Source organism: Anomaloglossus baeobatrachus, chromosome 2, assembly GCF_048569485.1.
Source record: "Anomaloglossus baeobatrachus isolate aAnoBae1 chromosome 2, aAnoBae1.hap1, whole genome shotgun sequence".
NCBI lineage: Eukaryota > Metazoa > Chordata > Amphibia > Anura > Aromobatidae > Anomaloglossus > Anomaloglossus baeobatrachus.
In genome coordinates this window covers 501,022,144-501,043,497 of record NC_134354.1, presented here as the reverse complement: position 1 = coordinate 501,043,497, position 21,354 = coordinate 501,022,144, and the positions used below count along the sequence as shown (strand labels likewise).

Here is a 21,354-nt window from a genome sequence, read left to right as displayed (position 1 = left end):
TGGAACGTTATATATATATATATATATATATATATATATATATATATATATATATGTTTTGTTCATTACAGGTGTACTGTATATCTTAAGAACTGCTTGATGGAAATGTTTGTGGCATGATCGTTCATTATGTTGTTGATTACTTGTATGCTAATTATCTGGCTATTTCAATCTCATGCAATTTCCTTTCTTCCTCTCCCCTTTTTGGTTTCATATATATATATATATATATATATATATATATATATGGTATCTTTTTATACTATATATTAACTATAATTAAGGACCTGCAGGATTTAAAGGGAACCTGTCATCAGAATATTAGCTTGAAACCTAAACGTTTTCCCCTCTGCAGCTCCTGGGCTGCATTCTAGTAAGGTTCCTGTTGTTTATGTGCCACCTTTCTGACCAAAAAAAAGACTTTATAAAGTTGTACCTTTTTGTATTGAAATCTTGATAATGGTACATGGGAGCGGGCTCTCTGGTGGCCGTTAGACTGCCTCCTGTCACTTTAGGTCATCCCCCATTGCTCCATTTCATATCTCAGGACGCTGCCCACTGCGCCCGAGGTGCTGCGCACGTGAGGACCGCTGGTCACGTGTGCGCGGGCACGAGGTTATGGGTGGCGCTGAGATTGCATCGCAAGTGCCCGCCCATCATCTCATGGCCACGCTCTCCCCTCTACCACCAGCGTTCTGCGCAAGCACTAGCCAAATGACCCGACGTCACCTCTTTCCCATCTTACCCTTCAGCAGGAAATAGATGGGAGGAGCGGAGCAGGACACCACCGGTTACGAGAGGTGACGTCTGGTCATCTGGCCAGCACTTGCGCAGAACGCTGTAGGCAGAAGGGAAAGGGTGGTCACGAGATGATGAGCGGGCACTTGCGATGCAATCACAGCGCCGCCCATAATCTCGTGCCTGCGACACACGTGACCAGCGGTCCTCACGTGCGTGGGACCTTGGGTGCAGTGGGCGGCGACCTGAAGTATGGAATGAAGTGATGGGGGATGGCCTAAAGTGACAGGAGGCAGAATAACGGACACCAGAGAGCCCGCCCCCGTATACCATTATCAAGATCTCAATACAAAAAGGTACCACTTTATAAAGTCTTTATTTTTGTCAGAAAGGGGGCACATAAAAAACAGGAACCTTACTAAAATGCAGCCCAGGAGCTGAAGAGGGGGAAACGTTTAGGTTTCAAGCTAAATTTCTAATGACAGGTTCCCTTTAAGAGGTATGTTTTTTAATATTTTACAATAAAATTGATTTTTAATTGCCAAAGAAAGCAGGCTTCGGTGCTGGAATTTCTTCCATTTTTCATTACTTTACTATTTTGTGCCCATTTTTTATGGCTATGGAAAAGACTGACACGAAACATCATAATATTTTGTCGCCACAATGACAACAAATTTTGGCACATCAAAAACCTTTTACCTTATATTCTAAGAAGAGTGCAGTGTATATATATATATATATATATATATATATATATATATATATTTTCTATTAGATACATTTGGCACCAACTCTTTAAAGGGAATCTGTCACCAGATTTGGGTAGTGGGTGTTTTTGTCTATAAAAAGGTTACACCTTTCAGGTAGATTATTTAGATGCCCTCTGAGGTAAGTCTGGATGGGGGATAGACCTTCATTTGGACAGTGAAAGGGACAACTTAATAAGAATTTTTAGTTAACACTGCACTCTAAAAAGATTATAGGGGGAGAGAAGGGCGCAATAGGGTAAGCCGTCATGGAACGGGGCACCACTTGAACCCTATGGTGCATAAAATCTCTGTTGGTAGGAAGGGGATAATAGGCAAAGATCAGGGCCATATTGAGGCATTTTTCCTTGTTTTTCTCCCCTTTTCGTTATAGTCACTTGAGTGTTTTTTGTGATTTTGTAATTATTGGACTTATTTTTAGTCCTCTTTTAGAAATATATTATCAAAAGGTATGTTTTAAACATGTATTTTCTCGGTGATAAGTGAATTGTGAATATACAAAGAATATTTATAAGTACGGTGATTTCCCTAATCTGAGAGCAGCATACAGTAAATATTAAGGCCCTGATTGCAGCTATGTGTCATTTATTGCGCTGTTGGATGAAATTCCGGTTTTACATTAGCACATTATCATTAGAGAACTAGTAAACCTGCTGTCTTGAATTTCTCCATATTCATGAGCTTTGTATAACCTCGCCCCATCACTGATTTGCACCTTTCTGCTAATACACATCCACGCTTCCAAGAGCTGATCGAGTTTCCTTGTGTCTCTGGTTTGTATTTCTGTACCTGATCAACGTCTACTTAATATCCTGCAAAATTCCTTCAAGTACGGTAATTTCTGCTTCTTTCCCGTTCTGACACCTAGTACAGGCAGCACTTCTATGCTGGAACCTTGACTTGATTTCAACTACAGTGAAATTGCATAACACTTGCCGATTATCTAAAATATACATTAATTTTTCTGACAAATTCCAGGCTCCCTGTATTTTCTCTTTATTGGGAGACCAACACCTCCAAAACATGATTTTTTAACATGGTTATCAGCTTTAGCTCTTTGAGAGTTGTGGACCCTCACTGCCTCAGTGCTAATTTTTATGCTTTTGTTTTGTTTCTGACAACATCTTTTAACCACTTCACAACATCTGCTGTATATGTACGGCGAATGTCTAAAGCAAGTGTATGGCGCAGACTCACAAGGTGAGCTCGCTTCATATCTGGCAGGTAATGGCTGTTTATTACAGCCAGGACATGCCACTAACAATTGCAGGCGGAGCAATTGTGTACCTGTTAAATCCTGCTGTTAAACTCTGACAGTGGGATTTAGCAAAATACGGTATGGGGCGCACCATTTTAGGTGCTCATCGGTCCACTCATGGCGTGATCACAGTTGCTGATAGGTTGCTATGACAGCAAGGAGTCTATTGAAGAACTCTGTGCTTCTCATAGCAGAGCTCCTTTGAAACCCTGCTTGTGGCCGGACTTCAAAGGAGATGGCCAAAGGTTATAGTCCCCTAACGGGACTATTAAAACATTGAAAAGTGAAAAAAAGGTTTACAAAAATATGAAAAAAAAAAAGTTCAAATCACCCCCTTTAGCCAGTTAGAAATAAATATATTAACACATAAAAAATGGCATGTAGCCAAAATTAAGTTTTTTTAGTCAATGCAATATCGCAAAAAAACTTTGTAACAAGCAATCAAAAGATCATATCGATCTCAAAATGGTAATAATAGAAATTTCTTACGAAATGGAATTATGTTACGGGAATGGAAAATGGCAACACAATTCCAGAATTTTTTTTCTGCAAATTCTGATTTTTTTTTCACCACTAAAATAATAAAAACACTAAACACGTTTGGTATTGCCTTAATCATACTGATGTGGAGAATTATATCACAAAGAAATTTTTACCACAAAATTGACAGCATAAAAACTATACACATATCAAAATTCTGTTTTTATTCCATAATTTTTCCACATTTGGAATGTTATCTCCTCTTTATAGTATGCTATGTTGTAAAATGAATGGTGTCATTTAAAAATACATCTTGTCTTGCATAAAACAAGCTATCATATGTCTATGTGGACAGAAAAATAAAAAAACTTATGGCTCTAGGAAGAAGGGGAAGAAAAAACAAAAACGTAAAAACGGAAATTGGCCCCACCATGAAGGTGTTAAAGGTATTATCCAGTACTCAAATAACTCCTTCCTGAATACTCTATTCCACAGTATAAAATAAAAATTACAGGTACACATGTCTGCCACCAGCACTATTCCAGCAATGTCATCAATGGGTCTGATGTGACATTGTTATGCTACATGAGTAAATATTGAGCGAACTTTTAGAGATTCGGGTCGCTGGTCGCAAACGAGCCTAGTTCCACAGGCTCGAGCTTGATCTGAACCTTGGATCAAGTCACTGATTGGCAGTTTGAGTCTACGCCCACATACAGCCAGCCATAAGCAGATCACTTCTGGGAGAGGGTGGGCGAGCTTTTTCAAACTTTTTTTTGTTGCACCTTACATCTGATCATGCTGTTGTTACCCACCGTTCAAACACTGCAAGCGGCTCGCATAGGCCTGTGCACCAAGCGTACCTGAGCACAGCTTTGCAAATTCTGTTTGCACGTAAAGCATCCAAACCCTGAATCTGAACCTTGATTTCTAAATTTGGTGTTCAGTTCGAAAACCAAACCTCATGTTCGCTCATCTCTATACATCAGCTCTGCAGCCAATCAACAGATAATAGGATGCATAATTATCACTTCCTTCCGACACACCTCAGAAGTCTAATGAAGGGTGAGAACTTCAGTACATTAGTGGCTGCTGATTGACTGCAGTGGTCACAAGGCATAACAATGTGACACGAAGTCTGGGACACCAAGACACTACATAGGTTGAATAGCACCAATGCGGAATGTGAGCATTTATTATATTTATTATACACTGGACAATATAGTATTTAAGAAGCAGATGTCAAAGTAGTCGATATCACCTTTAATTATTACATTCTAGATTGCATTATTGGCCTATAGCCATCAATTGTTAATATTATTTCATTTCATTTTCATTGTATGATTTTTTTCTTTTATATAAGAGCATTGTCTACAAATTTAAACCCCCTAAACTTCATTTAATTGAAATGAGGATGTGATTTGTCCTAATTTTATGTCAATAGTAGCCATCATATTATTTAGTGCACAGAATAACCTTTGCTTTTCAAGCAATTACAAGAAAACAAGTGACATGTTTTGATTTATTGCTTTTAAAATCTGTTCATTAATTCCCATTGTCAGATGCTCAGATCCCATAATAACGATTTTCATCTCTATGGTTTATTCTCTGAGGCATAAAAGTAAATAGCATTAAGTGAGTGCCCCAGGGTAATCGTGCATTGGAAAATGCATGGAGCCAACTGTCTTCCATGCTGCAAGCTTCCAATCTGTATGACTCAGTATACTGTCACCTCATGGTCACTGGCAACAGCGGCTAACAAAATTCTTTTCCGCAACAGTTTTATTGGCCTAAAGGGCAAAAAAATGTGTCAGAGTAAATAATTGCAATGTTCTTATAACTTTCCCTGGATAATAAACATGGATCACTAAAATTAAATACAAGGGGGGCATATTTTAAGTGATGCACTGTATTTCCACAGTGCACAATTATCGCACACACAATTTCTTTAAGGCATTGAGTTAGACGTACAGGTGTAAAAAGGTTATTTTGTTTGTGTACTATCCTTTTCAGAAAAAATGGTAAAATTGCAGTCAACAAATTTAGTGCCTAAAAACCTTCAAAAATGTATTTCAATTTTTCACAAATTACTGTATTACTTTGTATAGTCATTTTTTCATGAAGTTTAAGTAGGTATGTTTTAGTAAAAAACATTGTTATTGTTCATTGTACCATTACTTTGTTATTTCTCCTAAAAACTTATGAATACACTGAAAATTGCATGTTACTAATGGTAGGCTTGAGAAAAATAATGCACAATAGAAAAAACTTCAACATTTAAACATATAGCACACAAGGCTCTTTAAAGAGGCCTCACCTATTGGGTAATATTCTCAGAAAAATATGTGTTTTTCGACTGTAATTATTTATTAGTATATAGTAAATTCAAAGTAACATCAGTCATGATTATTATTTGTGGCTCTGCTCCTTGCAGAGCCGATATGTTTTTCCTCACTATGGGTTCCAGTTCCCGGCCCAGTGTTAGTGCCTCGTTCCAGGTGATATTCGACTTTATCTTTGAGCCCTTGCACCCGGAACGCCGCCAGTGATACATTCTGCTAAGCAGTGCTCATCTCTGGTTCTCTTGAGTGAGCTTGTACCTACCTGATCTTGTCCCACTACCTTGCTTCTCTGTTCCCCTCCTGTCTTTTTCCTTCTGACTTGATTCCCTCCATGTACCGACTCCGGCTAGCTCTCTAACTCCATCTCGCTTCATCCCCTTTTACTTATGTGACCTCTCTGTGTATTGACACTGGCTTGTTCACTGACTCCACATCTGCTCTCCCCTTGTACTGACGTGACCTCTCTGTTTACCAACTCTGGCTTGTTCACTGACTATCCTGCACTTGGTTCCTGTTTGACCTAGTGTACTAACCCGGCAGGTCCAGTTGATTAGTGTTCTGGGGACATCTAGTGGTTTGGTGGCTAACTGCACCGGGTTGATATTGTCACAACATCCTCTTGAATGCTTTGACCCAAGGTTTTCCATTACAGCATTGAAAATTGTGCCACTGTCTTTTCTATTTTATTCCATTCTTTTCATCTTGGTGTCATCTATTCCCTAGTAAAGTAAAGTACAAGCACCTGATCATTCACATAATCTAAAATAAAATGTGATTAATCAAACTGAACTATCTTTATTCATTTCTCTATGGTTAAATTTGAATACTCGCAAGCCAATTTTAAGCGATTTTCATCAAGGGCAAAGAAGGAGCTGACTCAGACAGAAGAGGGCCTCTGTGCAAGAGCAATATATGGGCCTTTGTGTTATCCAATAGCTCAGCAAAATGCTCATTGCCACCTGCTTTGGAATTGGTAGTGGGCCCTCTTACTTCTAGGTGACTGTACTGTTTCACAGGTTACACCAATGTATCTCCACCCCTGGGCAAAGATGATGCATTTTTTGAGCACCATGAAAAACTCACAAAAAAACTCATAGTGAAACCTTATAGAGGACCTGTCATAAGGTCAAAAGTGGCCAGTTCTTGCTTGTATTTTATTCCAACTTACCTCCTGAGTTTTCCATCATTAATTTTGGTTTATTTTTAAAATACACTACACGAATCCAGAGAGATTGGTGTTTTTATTTACTGATAGTTTAATGGTCTTTATAAAGGTGCATTGCTCACAGATTAATAATACAGAGCAGCCTAAAGACACGCCTCTGAGGATCCTGTGAGCCATACCCCCTTATCATTAACTAAAAAGACCCATATCACTGGACCTGTATAGTGGATGTAAAAAATACAAAAATAGAATACTCATGTGAGCAGCCAGAATAAAATAAAATAACAAATAGGTCACATTAGATTTGATGACAGGTCCTCTTTAGCGTCAACAAAATCATTCCTTATAAGAATTTGTGTAAAACATGGAAAACTCTTTTAAAACATTGTTTTACATTGTTTTATCACAGTTGAAAATTGATTTGTCAGCTCTTTTACTTTTCCTTTATTTTGTTGTTCCAGAACACAAAAGAAATCCTAGGGAGACTATCAGGTCAAATCGGCTTCACTCAAAGCAGAAAGAATGCAGTTTTCCAATCAGCTACACCAAAAGAAAAGGAGAAAATTCAACAAAAACTGGCAGAGCTTTATTTCCAGTGGGAAAACATCAACAAGTTGTACAGAGATCATCAACAGTAAGTTTCTCTTACTTTTAGACTGGATCAGGCAAATATCTGATTATAAATAGCAGGTTTATATACTTGTATTACAAGCAACTTACTTGAATGTGTGAAGGATTTTTTTACTTTGTAATTAGGGAGACGTCGTTCATTTGTCAATCATTATTCATAATAAAAATAGCTATGGATATTATTGAAATGAAATTGCAGTCTGTGTTCAGGTACATTTACATTATGGTTTACTTTTTTTTCATACCCTTGCTGTCAGTAAGCATGATACAAATATAGAACATTTTAATAATTTTTTAACCTATTGTATACTAGATAATGCAATGAAATTGAAGCATTAAATATATTGCAGGCATCATTTATAACTGCACAAACTTTGGAATTACATGGGCAATTTTAACTTTAAAGAGTGATGACAGAACGATTTCATGTTAAAGTAAAGGAATGGCCATAACAGCGCTGCCAGGATTAGGACAGTTGGTAGGGTCTTCGGCTCCTGCCCCGGCCCCTCCACCTGCCCCTAGTTTTCATATGACATGTATGTGCTTTCTATGTGTCCTGCTTCATGTTTGAAAGTTTGCACTGGTGCAGTACCCGCTTGCACAAACTGATCACGGAGTGGTCTTCTATAAAATGGCTCAAATTGTGGCATTTGCACAGACTGACCTCCTGGTGGTCTTTAATAAAATGCTCAGATTGAGATCTCGGCTCTCTGATGTCTTTTTGAGATTTAATTGTGCCGACAACTTGAGCCCTTTTATTAATGACGTTGAACAGATCAATCTGTGCATGCACCGCCAAATGTGCATTTTATTAAAGACAACAAGAGAGATCAATCTGCGCATGCGCCACCACCTGTGCATTTTATTAAAGACCAAAAGGGAGATAATCTGTGCATGTGCCGCCACAGCGTTGATAGTGCCAGTGGAAACTTTTAAAACTTTTAAGCAGAAGACAGATCATTCAGTAAGCAGTAACCTGTCATACAGACACCAGAGGTACACGAAGACTGAAGACCCTACCCACAGTTCTGCCCCTGTGCATCTAAATCTTACTTACAAATAGGATTTTTTCCTAAAGGTATTGATTTAATCAGTATAACATTGCTATTATGGCCATACTTTTAATTTGACATGCAAATTGTTCTGACAGGTTATCTTTCAAATTTTTGTAGTCAGATACTCATCAATTTACTGGATACATGCTTTTTTCCAACTATAACCAAAAGCAATACATTTCAGAACTCAAGATAATTCTGGTTATTTTAGATTTTTCATTTTTTTTTAAACTGCACAATACTTTCAAGCTGAAGACTTTTAAATAGCTTACAAGGAGAGGAACTAGGATTAGTGTAAAGTTCTCATCAAATTGTTTTTGGGTATGTGCACTCAATGTTATATTCAGATGGATTCTGCCTGAAATCCACCTAAAATAGTGGATAAAAATGATGAAAATTATTAACATATTCACTGCAATGTCAAGATTCAGTGTTTAAGGGGTGTCTTTTAAATGTTTGTCTTTAAAAGCTGTGAAGCATTTAAAAGAATAATGTTCCATATTCTTCACATTTTGCATTCACCTCTCAATAATACCTTTTTATTTCTTTGTTTCTAATACACATACATACATACTGACTGTATATACTTATACTTGTTGTTCATGTATTTTATATATTTGTTAATATACTTATGGTCACAACGTGGTTTTTCGTGGTGTGAGTTCCATGCTTGAGCACACATTCCCTATATTCACCTATGCTACCTCTGGGGGTCTGTGCCCATGCTAACACCCCTCAGCTCTGGAATTGTGTGTTCAAGCTTAGAGTGCACACTTCCTATATGCGCCTATGTCACCTCCAGTGGGCTATACCCACGCCAGCTTTCCTCAGCTCTGGCATTGTGTGTTCTACTTTGTAGCACATGTGTCATGTGGTGTTTTGCTCTGATCTCATTAGATGTATTGGTGTCTTCGGACTCTGTTCACATTGCAGAGTCTGACACTAGGTGTCATATCTAGTGTTGTTGAGTTACTCTGTCAGACATGGAAGTCGACTGGTTTTGTGCTCACTGGTGATTGGTATAGCAGGAGTTAATTCCTGATGGCTTGTTTGTTGCTGCTGGGGGTCAAAGATTGCTGAAGACCTATCACAACTGCCTCTGCCCTTTAAAAGGAACCTGGGCCCTCATGCCAATTATAGCTCTAGCTTTGCTCCAGCGATACCGGTCTCTAGGTGCATCTACTCATAGTTACCATATCATACCCCTTGATAACTTTCTTCCTATATGTCGCTTCTGGAGGGCTGCACCCACACCAGCTCTACTCATATCTGAGTCATGCTTTCCATACTTGAACGCCATCCTTAGTGGTTTATGGGTCTAACGGGTCACACCTTTAGAAACCATGTGACCATGTAGTTCAGACACTAGTGTAATAAACTCCGATGGCTACAGGAAGTCAATGGAAACCTCAATTGTGTTGCCAATATTCAAATGTCTCATTAAAAATACTTTAACACTTTCAATAAAGACTGATCCATTAAAGGAGGAGTCAGATTGCATGGATTGAGCTGCAAATATTGCCAACATGTATCTCACTCATTTTGTAAACAGCATGGGCTAAATACAATGTTGCATTTATGTTTTTTAGTTGCAGAAATGTTGATAAAATTGTTATTTTTACTAATTTATTGAGTTCAGACATCAGTTATCTAGTTTTTTCTACAATCTGCACTGACTCATTTGTACCCTGATTGTCTGATGTATTGTGCATTCTCTTTTTAGGCTATATTCATCTCACAATCAGAAATCAGATGTTATTATCCCAAGGGTTCATCTGCAAATTGAAATGCATGTAGCTAATCAGAAAATCTTTTGAATGATTGAACAAATTTTGTGTTGTGATTAGTATGCAGACTAAGTGCTACAAAGCGCCTGTATATATTCTAGTTTATGTTTGGGACAGAAAAGTGAAAACATATTTTTTACCTGTAGTTAATATATGTCTTGTGAACTATGTTTACTAGTTATGCTTAGATAGTACTATACCACATATATTGTGTTTTCCTTATAACTGTCAAGTTATTATTTTTATTATTATTATTATTATTATTTATTATTATTATAGCGCCAATAATTCCATGGCACTTTACAAGTGAAAAAGGGTATACATAAAAACTAGTACAACAATCAGTAACAGTACAAAACAGACTGGTACAGGAGGAGAGAGGACCCGGCCTTTGAGGGCTCACAGTCTAGAGGGAATGGGTGATGGTACAATAGGTGAGGAGAGAGCTGGTTGCGCAGTGGTGTACTGGACTAAGGGTTATTGTAGGTTGTAGGTTTGTCAGAAGAGGTGGGTCTTCAGGTTCCTCTTGAAGCTTTTCCACAGTAGGAGAGAGTCTGATATGCTGGTGTAGAGCATTCCAGAGTATGGGGGAGGCACAGAAGAAATCTTGTATGCGATTGTGGGAAGAGGAGATAAGAGAGGAGTAGAGAAGGAGATCTTGTGAGGATCTGAGGTTGCGTGCAGGTAGACACAGGGAGACTAGGTCACAGATGTATGGAGGAGACAGGTTATCGATGGCTTTGTAGGTCATGGTTAATAATTTGAACTGGAGTTGTTGGTCAATGGGAAGCCAGTGAAGGGATTAGCAGAGTGGTGAGGCTGGGAAATAGCGAGGGGAGAGGTGGATTAAGCGGGCTGCAGAGTTCAGGATAGATTGGAGGGGTGCAAGAGTGTTGGAAGGGAGGCCACAGAGCAGGAGGTTGCAGTAGTCGAGGTGGGAGATGATGAGGGCATGTACTAATGTTTTTGCTGATTCTTGGTTAAGGAAGACACGGATCTGGGAGATATTTTTGAGTTGTAGTCGGCATGAGATGAAGAGGGCTTGGATGTGCAGCTTGAAGGATAGAGCAGAGTCGAGGGTTACTCCAAGGCAATGTGCTTGTGAGACTGGGGAGATTGAGCAGCCATCAACTTTGATGGCTAGGCTTGGTGGAGGAGTTGAATGAGGAAGAGGAAAAACAATGAATTCTGTTTTGTCTATGTTAAGCTTTAGGAATAGCACAGAGAAGAAGGATGAAATAGCAGAGAGACTTTGTGAGATTTTGATTAGTAAGGAGGTAATGTCAGGTCCAGAGAGGTAGATCTGAGTATCATCGGCATAGAGATGATACTGAAAGCCGTGGGACTCTATGAGTTGTCCCAGGCCGAAGGTGTAGATGGAGAACAGCAAGGGTCCAATAACTGAACCTTGGGGGACACCAACGGATAGAGGGTGGGATGAGCAGGTGGTGTGAGAGTGGAAGATGCTGAAAGTTCAGTCGGTTAGGTATGAAGTTCTTCTTTATCATAAGTATGGTTTTACCAAAAATGGATTCAAAAGGGATGGGAAATATAATGGAAGGATTTACACTTCTCCTTATCTCTGGATCCACTTTTGGCTTTGGATTAAAATATGCATCAAAAACTGGTGTTTTCCTAAATAAATGTGTGTAGAACAGAATCAAGGATAAAGTGAAGAGAGAATCTAATTGCAAATGGGACGATCCTGACATATTTTCACAATAGTATTTCTCACATTGTTGGTGTCAACCAAACCTTCTATATTAAGGTTAGTTTAACACTGAACTGTAAATTTTCATGAACACTGTGGAAATCACTCATATTTATTGGTTATATTATTGTAAATGCAAAGATCTAAATTTACTGCTGTCATGATTAATACTAAATACTAAATCCGGTAATTAAATTACGGTAGATTTTATTACTTATGCGTATTTTACATCTTAATACTCTTCTGTTGAAATACTATTATAATGTCCCATGCATTCACTATGATGTTGTAGCCTGATACAAAAAAACCCCTCCTAATACTTGCAAAATTTAATGCATCAAGCACTATTGTGTTATGATTAAAAAAAAAATCACTATTACCATAAAAATAGATTTTTTTTTATAATAATAAATAAATAGTATTGTGCAGAGGTTTTAACCAAGTTTGGAAAAAAGCCCGCAAAGTGCTTTCAAAAATAAAAATTTTAATAATTTATTCTTTATCAATTAATAAAATGTAAATGAAGTGAACAAAAGAGAACTCTAAATCAAATCCACTCTTTACCTTGAAAACAGCATACAGCAATGGCGTGTGGTCCCCATAATCTTAATATTCAACCACGATAAAGTCGACAGCTGGGAGCTGGTATTCTCAGGCTGAGGAGGCCCATGGTTATTGGGGTGGGTCCCCTACAGCATAAAAATAGCATCCTGCAGCCACCCAGGATTGTCGCAACCATTAGATGAGACAATCCAGGAACTTTACCAGGCTAATGCTGATTGCCCTGGTGAGGTGGCAATCAGAGTAATAATGGGTTAATAACAGTTGACAGCTGCCACTAAGCCCTAATGGGAGGGATCTATGAGACCCCTCTATTATTAATCTGTAAGTGAAAAGAAATAAACACAAACACCGAAAAATCCTTTATTTGAAATAAAATACAAAAAACCCCCACCCTCTTTCATACCTCTAATTTGACCCCCGAGACACCCAGGTCCAATGTAATCCCCACAAGGTCCCATGATGATTCCAGCTCTGCTACATCTAAAGTTACGGTGCCCGGGCATAGAACATGACCACCCGCTGTGAGCGTCAGGCAGAGAATGAGCCTCAGGGATGAGCTATGACATCACTCAGGTTATTTATGGTCACCCTCTGGAGATTCCCACGGTCCACCACCTGTGATCACATGTAACCTTACCTCAGGTGACCTCATTAAACGGAGTGATCCCCTGAGGTTAGGTTAAGATTTCAGTTCTACATCTCAATACTAATGGATGCATCAACTTCCCATTATAAAGGCAGAGACTTATGAGACAACCATTCTGTTACGAACTGGCGCCGCCATAGCTGCAAGCAGCCTGCTGTGGTTCCTGTTGCACCCAGGCACCAGCTGCCGGTCTTGGCCGTGCCTCGGGTCGTCCAGTTGGCTGCTCCTTCCACCACATCTAAGTGTGGAGAGGCGGCTAGTGCGCATGCGTGCGCCGATTTACCCCAGCCAGAGTCTAAGCCCGGTGTTTTGCCTAGTGTGCATGCGCAGCCTGATTGTGTTATGTCTGAGATTAAGACCTCAGTTCAGGCTACTGAGCATGCTCCCACAATTAACCCTAACAGCCTCTTTGCACAAGTACTTCGACTTCATGCTGTGTCTAAGTTCTGGGATGTGCCTACTGAGCATGCTCAAACTGATAATCTGCTTTCTGAGCCTGTTGCTCAGGCTACTGAGCATGCTCAGGCACTTAGTGCATCAGAGGCTAGGTCCGGTAAGGACCTCACTGAGCATGTCCGTGAGGTGGCAGGCCCTGATAGGGCAGAGGGTGTCAGGTGTCCTGATGACGTGGCAACTCCGGACTGGCTCGCAGAGGCACGCCCCTATGATCTGGCACCTCACCATTGGTCGTCAGACGATGACTGGTGAAGTGTTTGGGGCGTGGCTGCCATGAGGTCATCAATGGCGTGGCGGTTCCGGATAGGTCGCATGTGACGTCACTGATGACATGGCACTCTGCTATTGGACCTTGGTGGTTCTACCCTGGGTTTCGGGCGGACCAAGGTTATAAAAGGGGCTGGAGACAACATGGAGGGGCACAGTCTTCATTTAGAGTTCCTGGTGGAGGCTTGTTGGAAGTGGTAGGTAGGGCTAGGCGAACGGTGCCTGCCACACCAAGATTCGTGGCTCAGCAAATGAGGGTCAGGCGGCGTGCTTCCTTGCTACCGTTCCTGTTGTGCTAGAGCAGTCCAGTGGCGTTAACTGGGCTGCGGCTGCTGCTTCACCTGTTCAGTTGTGCCTCCTACGCACACGGACAGAATACCTGTTGTGTCACCTGTCCGAGAGTACCCTCTACGCACACGGACAGTGTACCTGCTGCACCACCTGTCCGGTTGCGCCCTCTACGCGCACGGACAGCGCACCCCAGAACCCCTGTGAAGTTAACAGGGTATTCCTGGATTGGGTTTGTGAACCCTATTATCCTCCTTGGCTTCCCAGTCAAATGCTACTGGTGTGACTACCTGGTCTGACGTGTCCTTTACACACGTGGCCAGTCGAGTGGTGGCCAGAAACGCTAATCGGAGGACCGCTCGGCCTGACGTGTCTTACACACGTGGCCGACAGGGCGCTGTCGCAGTGGTCTTCTCGGTCAACGCTAACTGGTTACCATCCGGCCTGATGTGTTGTTACACACGTGGTCGGAGTAGCGTCCCCTCCACCAAAACGCTAACTGGGTTGTCGTCCGGTCTGACGTGTCCCTACACACCTGATTGGTTCCTTGAGTTATCTCAGAGCCATCCAGCTCTATAGTCTCCGCCTAACCCACAGGGTGCCAGCAGCTCCATTACCATCTGGAGCACGGTGGGCCCCGACTGGCGATTGGGATATATACCCCTGGTCCTAATCTGCTGGTCCCCCTGTAACAGTAAGACTGCGCCAGGGTCTGCCTGGCATGGCGGAGATGGAGCAGCTACGTCAGTTCATACTGCAGCTTGATGCCAGAGTGAGGTCTCTGGAGAAGTCTGCTCTTGCTGCTGATATGGATGATGTGGTGGCTCAAGTGGCTGCAATGGTGTCCATCACCAAGCCTACTCCAACCCTCCCTTTACCTCTCGCTGCCCAACAAGTTTACGGGGAACAGCAAGGCATGTAGGGGATTTGTGAACCAGTGCTCAGTCCATCTAGAGCTGTTGGCTGCACGGTTTCTTCCAGAGAGGTCGAAGGTGGGGTTTATCGTCTCCTTGCTCTCTGATAGAGCACTGGAGTGGGCTACACCATTGTGGGAGAGGAATGACCCCATAGTACAGGACTCTAAGGAGTTTTTGGAGTCCTTGCGACAAGTGTTCCTGGGGCCTCAGGTCACTCACGACTCGGCCCTACAGCTACTGACTTTAAAGCAGGGACGTATCTCCTCAAGTCAATATGCTGTGAGTTTCAGGACACTTGCTGCAGAACTGGGGTGGTCAGAGAGGACTCTCATTCCACTGTTCTGGAGGGGATTAGCCTCACACGTGAAGGACGCATTAGCGTCGCGTGAGGTACCAATTACCCTTGAGGGCCTCATGACTCTGGCTACCCGCATTGACCTGCGGACCTCCGGACAGCTGGAGCGCAGGTCAGAGGGTCGTTAAGCCACTGTAGTGGTCTCTCCTACTGCACCTCCCTTAGAGGACATCTCTGTCCCTATGGACATCGCTAGGGTTGGTGTTGCTAGGTCTTTGAGTCGCAAGGGCATTTCCTGTTTCGCTTGTGGGCTGTATAGTCATTATGCCAACCGTTGCCCAAAGCGTCAGGGTAAGCGACCGCGATTGGTGACCATAGCTGGAGGTAGACTGGACTCTGCGTCATCCATTAGGGTAACGTTTCTCGCGTCCATTTCCTTTAAGGGGTCAACATGGTCCACAAGGGCAAGTGTGGACACAGGTGCTGGGGATAGTTTCATCTCCTCCTCTTTTGCCCGGCGGCATGCCATCCCGCTGGTGAAAATGCCAAGGCCATTGAGAGTCTGTGTGGTGGATGGGTCCTTGTTGCCCAAGGTAATTCACCAGCGGACAGTGCCCATTACCCTTGCCATGTCATCTGGGCATAGGGTGACCATTTCATTTCTGGTTCTCCCTAAGGGTGCAGATGATATTCTGCTCGGTATTCCTTTGTTGAAGCGGCATTCCCCACATATCGACTGGTCGTCAGGGGTGATTACGCGGTGGAGCGAGTCTTGTAGCTCCCACTGCATGTCTCCATCTTCCGCCCGTCGCTCAGTGGTATCTGTGGCGACTATAGACCATTCGAGTGGGAGGGACGCTAGAGGGTGGGGTACTGTTACGAACCGGCGCCGCCATAGCCGCAAGCAGCCTGCTGCGGTTCCTGTTGCGCCCAGGCGCCGGCTGCCATTCTTGGCCGTGCCTCGGGTCGTCCAGTTGGCTGCTCTTTCCACCACGTCTAAGTGTAGACAGGCGGCTAGTGCGCATGCGTGCGCCGATTTACCCCAGCCAGAGTCTAAGCCCGGATTTTTTCCTAGTGTGCATGCTCAGCCTGATTGTGTTATGTCTGAGACTAAGTCCTCAGTTCAGGCTACTGAGCATGCTCCCACAATTAACCCTAACAGCCTCTTTGCACAGGTACTTGGACTTCGTGCTGTGTCTAAGTTCTGGGATGTGCCTACTGAGCATGCTCAAACTGATAGTCTGCTTTCTGAGCCTGTTGCTCAGGCTACTGAGCATGCTCAGGCACTTAGTGCATCAGAGGCTAGGTCCGGTAAGGACCTCACTGAGCATGTCCGTGAGGTGGCAGGCCCTGATAGGGCAGAGGGTGTCAGGTGTCCTGATGACGTGGCAACTCCGGACTGGCTCGCAGAGGCCCGCCCCTATGATCTGGCACCTCACCATTGGTCGTCAGACGATGACTGGTGAAGTGTTTGGGGCGTGGCTGCCATGAGGTCATCAATGACGTGGCGGTTCCGGATAGGTCGCATTTGACGTCACTGATGACATGGCACTCTATTGGACCTTGGTGGTTCCACCCTGGGTTTGGGGCGGACCCAGGTTATAAAAGGGGCTGGAGACATGGAGGGGCGCAGTCTTCATTTAGAGGTCTTGGTGGCATAAGCCTTGTTGGAAGCGGTAGGTAGGGCTAGGTGAACGGTGCCTGTCACGCCAAGATTCGTGGCTCAGCACATGAGGGTCAGGCGCCGTGCTTCCTTGCTACCGTTCCTGTTGTTCTAGAGCAGTCCAGTGGTGTTAACTGGGCTGCGGCTGCTGCGTCACCCGTTCAGTTGTGCCTCCTACGCACATGGACAGAATACCTGTTGCGTCACCTGTCCGAAAGTGCCCTCTACGCACACGGACAGTGTACCTGCTGCGCCACCTGTCCGGTTGTGCCCTCTACGCGCACGGACAGCGCACCCCAGAACCCCTGTGAAGTTAACAGGGTGTTCCTGGATTGGGTGTGTGAACCCTATTATCCTCCTCGGCTTCCCAGTCAAATGCTACTGGTGTGACTACCTGGTCTGATGTGTCCTTTACACACGTGGCCAGTCGAGTGGTGGCCAGAAACGCTAATCGGAGGACCGCTCGGCCTGACATATCTTACACACGTGGCCAACAGGGCGCTGTCGCAGCGGTCTTCTCGGTCAACGCTAACTGGTTACCATCCGGCCTGACGTGTTGTTACACTTGTGGTTGGAGTAGCGTCCGCTCCACCGAAACGCTAACTGGGTTGTCGTCCGATCTGACGTGTCCCTACACACGTGACTGGTTCCTTGAGTTATCTCAGAGCCATCCCGCTCTATAGTTTTCGCCTAACCCACAGGGTGCCAGCAGCTCCATTACCATCTGGAGCACGGTGGGCCCCAACAGGCGATTGGGATATATACCCCTGGTCCTAATCTGCCGGTCCCCCCGTAACACATTCACACATCATCCATTCACAGAGAAGGTGTTTACTTATTATTATAAGTGCACACAGTTAAGGATTTAATAGGACACCAGTTACACAGATATATGTAGTACACATAGTCTGGCTTACAGCCTATTAGTGACTTCCATACGGTATTATTTGATCAGGCAGGCTGCTCAGTACTATGAAAGTGCACCCCACAGTTCAGACACCCTAAGTTCTTCCAGTGCACATTTAAGAGGCAGACTGCATCCTGCACAAAAATGACGAAGGTGACGCCGAAACGTCAGCCAGCAGAGGCTGGGGCATATATGTCCCAGGAGAGGCTGGGGTATATACATCACAGGAGAGGCTGCGGCATACACATCACAGGAAGGGCTGGGGCATACACATCCCAGGAGAGGCTGAGGCGTATACATCACAGGAGGGATTGGGGCGTATACATCACAGGATGGGCATATATGTCACAGTAGATGCTGGGGCACAGACAGCACTCCCAGAGCCACAGACAGCACTGGCGATGGCACAGACAGCATAAGGTGGCAGCACGAACAGCACTAGGTGACAGCACAGACAGAACTAGGTGGCAGCACAGAGAGCACTATGTGGCAGCACGGACAGCACTAGAAGGCTGCACTGAGTGCACTAGGTGGAAGCACGGACAGCACTAGGCGGCAGCACGGATAGCACTATGTGGCAGCACAGACAGCACTAGGCGGCTGCACTGAGTGCACTAGGTGGAAGCACGGACAGCAGTAGGTGGCAGCATGGAGAGCACTAGGTGGCAGCACGAATAGCACTAGCAGACAGCACAGAGAGCAATAGGTGGCAGCACAGACAGCACTAGGTGGAAGCACGGACAGCACTAGGAGGCAGCACGGAGAGCACTAGGAGGCAGCATGGTGAGCACTAGTTGGCAGCATGGACAACACTAGGTGGCAACATGGAGAGCACGGAAAGCACTAGGAAGCAGCATGGAGAGCACTATGTGGCAGCACTGACAGAACTAGTAGGCAGCATAGACATCAGTGGGGGTTACACAGCACTGAGGGGGTACACAGTACTAGGGAGTACATACAGTAGTAGGAGGTACACACAGTACTAGAGGGTACACAGCAATAGATGGGGGTCAGCGATGGGTTGCGGACTCACAGTACTGGGGGAGGCGGAGTCATACAGCAAAGGTCTGGGAGGCATGTACAACAGGGAGGCTGGTATATCTGCTTCACCTTTTCTTCCATGACTGCACACAAGGTAAGCCCTGAGCATGCTAGCACAGGCCAAGGTTGAGCCTAAAATGTATGGGTTGCAGTCAGGTCCTCGAAGGAGCCCGTACATCCTAGCATCTCATTAGTAAGTCTGTTGCAATGTACGGGCTGAAATCAGGATCTGTAAGGAGCCCGAACATTCTAGCATCTACCCAGAGTGTGTGCGCTTAATCACATCATTTAAGGGGCCAGCAGCTGGCAAAAGCGCAGCTGCTGCTCAAACACTGCGGTTCCCGGGAATGTGCCAAGAAGCTGCAGAAAAAGTCACCATGGGCCGCAAACAGCCCTCGAGCCGGAGGTTCCCCACCCCTGCTGTAGTGCATTAGTATTGTGATCTGGTGTTGGCTACCTTCTATCTTACATTTTGGTGGAATTTTAATTCCTTTTTTGTGAGTTGCATTTCAGATTCCAGCACTGAAGTCTAGAGACTAAAGGGTGCTTTACACGCTGCAACATCGCTACCGATATATCGTCGTGGTCACGTCGTTAGTGACGCACATCCGGCGCCGGTAGTGACATCGCAGCGTGTGACATCAAAGAGCGACGATCAATGATCTTAAAATCGTTCAAATACGGTGATCGCTGGCACGTCGCTCCTTTCGTTAATATCGCTGCTACCACAAGTATGATGCTGTTCATCATCCCTGCGGCAGCAAACATCACTATGTGTGATGCCACAGGAACGACGAACATCTCCTTACCTGCGTCCACCGGTAATGAGAAAGGAAGAGGGTGGGTGGGATGTTACGTCCCGCTCATCTCCGCCCCTCTGCTTCTATTGGCTGACCTCTTAGTGACGCTGCAGTGATGTCGCTATGATGCCGAACGCACCTCCCCATAGAGGGACGGATTGTTCGGTGGTCACAGCGATGTCGCTGATAAGGTATGTGCACGTGACGCTGCCGTAACGATAATGTTTGCTACGGCAGCGAGCACCAAATGTGCTATCGCGCTCAACATTGCTAGCAATCACTAGCGATGTCGCAGCGTGTAAAGCACCCTTAAGGCTATGTGCCCACGGAGATTAAACCTGCGGATTTATCTGCGGATAATCCACAAATTTCTGGATTTTCCAGATAAATCCGCAAGTTTCAGCATGCACAGACACTTCCCATGTTATCCTATGAGACAGGGGGAGTGCTGTGTCCATGCTGCAGATACGTGTGGCTGCGGAACATGCTGCGGATGTCCCGCAGCCGCACGTAATTGCATGTCAATTCTTTCTGCGGAATTACCTGTGGAAATCCCGGCCCTCCACTATGGAGATAGGGTCGGGACTTCCACAGGTAAGCCGCATGAATGTCCGCAGGTTTACCGCAGCTATTTCGCTGTACTACCGCAGCTAAAAATAGCTGTGGATTCCGGCGAGCAGCTGCAGGAAACCTGCTGCTGTACCTGCGGATATATATGCAGGTGCGAGCTCCCGTGGGCACATAGCCTAATGGTCCACAACACAGGCTGAGGCTATATTTACTATATGTAAAGTGTACATTGTATTATAGTAGTTAAGGCACACATAATTTATACATAGTTTATTTTTTAAAAAGATCCTGTCACCAGGTCAAAAGAGGTCAGGTTTGCTCTTTATTCCTACTTTTCCCATGAATATTTCTTTTTCTTTTTTTTTTAAATATGCGATTGTAATTCAAAGGTGTGTATTTTTTATTTATTGATTATTTTTATAGCCAATATAGCTTACTGGGGGACATGTATTTTGGCTGCTATGTATTATTTACATTTGAGAACTGCCCACTTGATAAAGACCATATGAAAATAGCACTAATTAAAAAAGTCCCATATCTTTGGAATCATATGATGTATTTAATAAAAACAGGAATAATCAAGGAAGCAGCAGAAATAAAATAAGCATAAAAACGTGTCACTTTTAAATTTTAAATCTTTTTATTTTACTATGTATATATACAGTATATCAGATTTACACTCAATATAAATACAAGCACTCTACCTTAACTTTTACTCACAATATTTTACATTTTTCATGCTATACATTTGCTCTGCTATTCATTGTGCAGTTTCTCTCCACTGTCTGAAATGCCTGCCAGGTATGACAATTCAGAAATGTTACACATTGACATATCTTTTGTATTAATATGATTTACTATATGCGTGGGCTGCAGGTATAAGTATCTAATGGACGTATTAGAACTGAAATGCAAAATACTAATTTCTGTAAATTACTCATTAACCTTAATATCACTTATGTACAAATAATGCTGGTAAGAGGTTAATGGCACAATGGATGAATGAC

At 43.6% G+C, this 21,354-nt stretch overlaps 1 protein-coding gene across 9 annotated transcripts in view; it reads left to right on the top strand.

Annotated features, from left to right (window-relative positions):
* The window catches only part of DMD (dystrophin), a 4,177,531-nt gene that overhangs the window by 1,907,596 nt on the left and 2,248,581 nt on the right, over positions 1-21,354 (top strand). For all 9 annotated transcript variants that reach the window (XM_075336500.1, XM_075336497.1, XM_075336505.1 and 6 more), the window contains one exon: positions 7,212-7,384. In XM_075336500.1, coding sequence (XP_075192615.1) covers positions 7,212-7,384 — 173 coding nt within the window. The remainder of the gene's footprint in view (positions 1-7,211; positions 7,385-21,354) is intronic.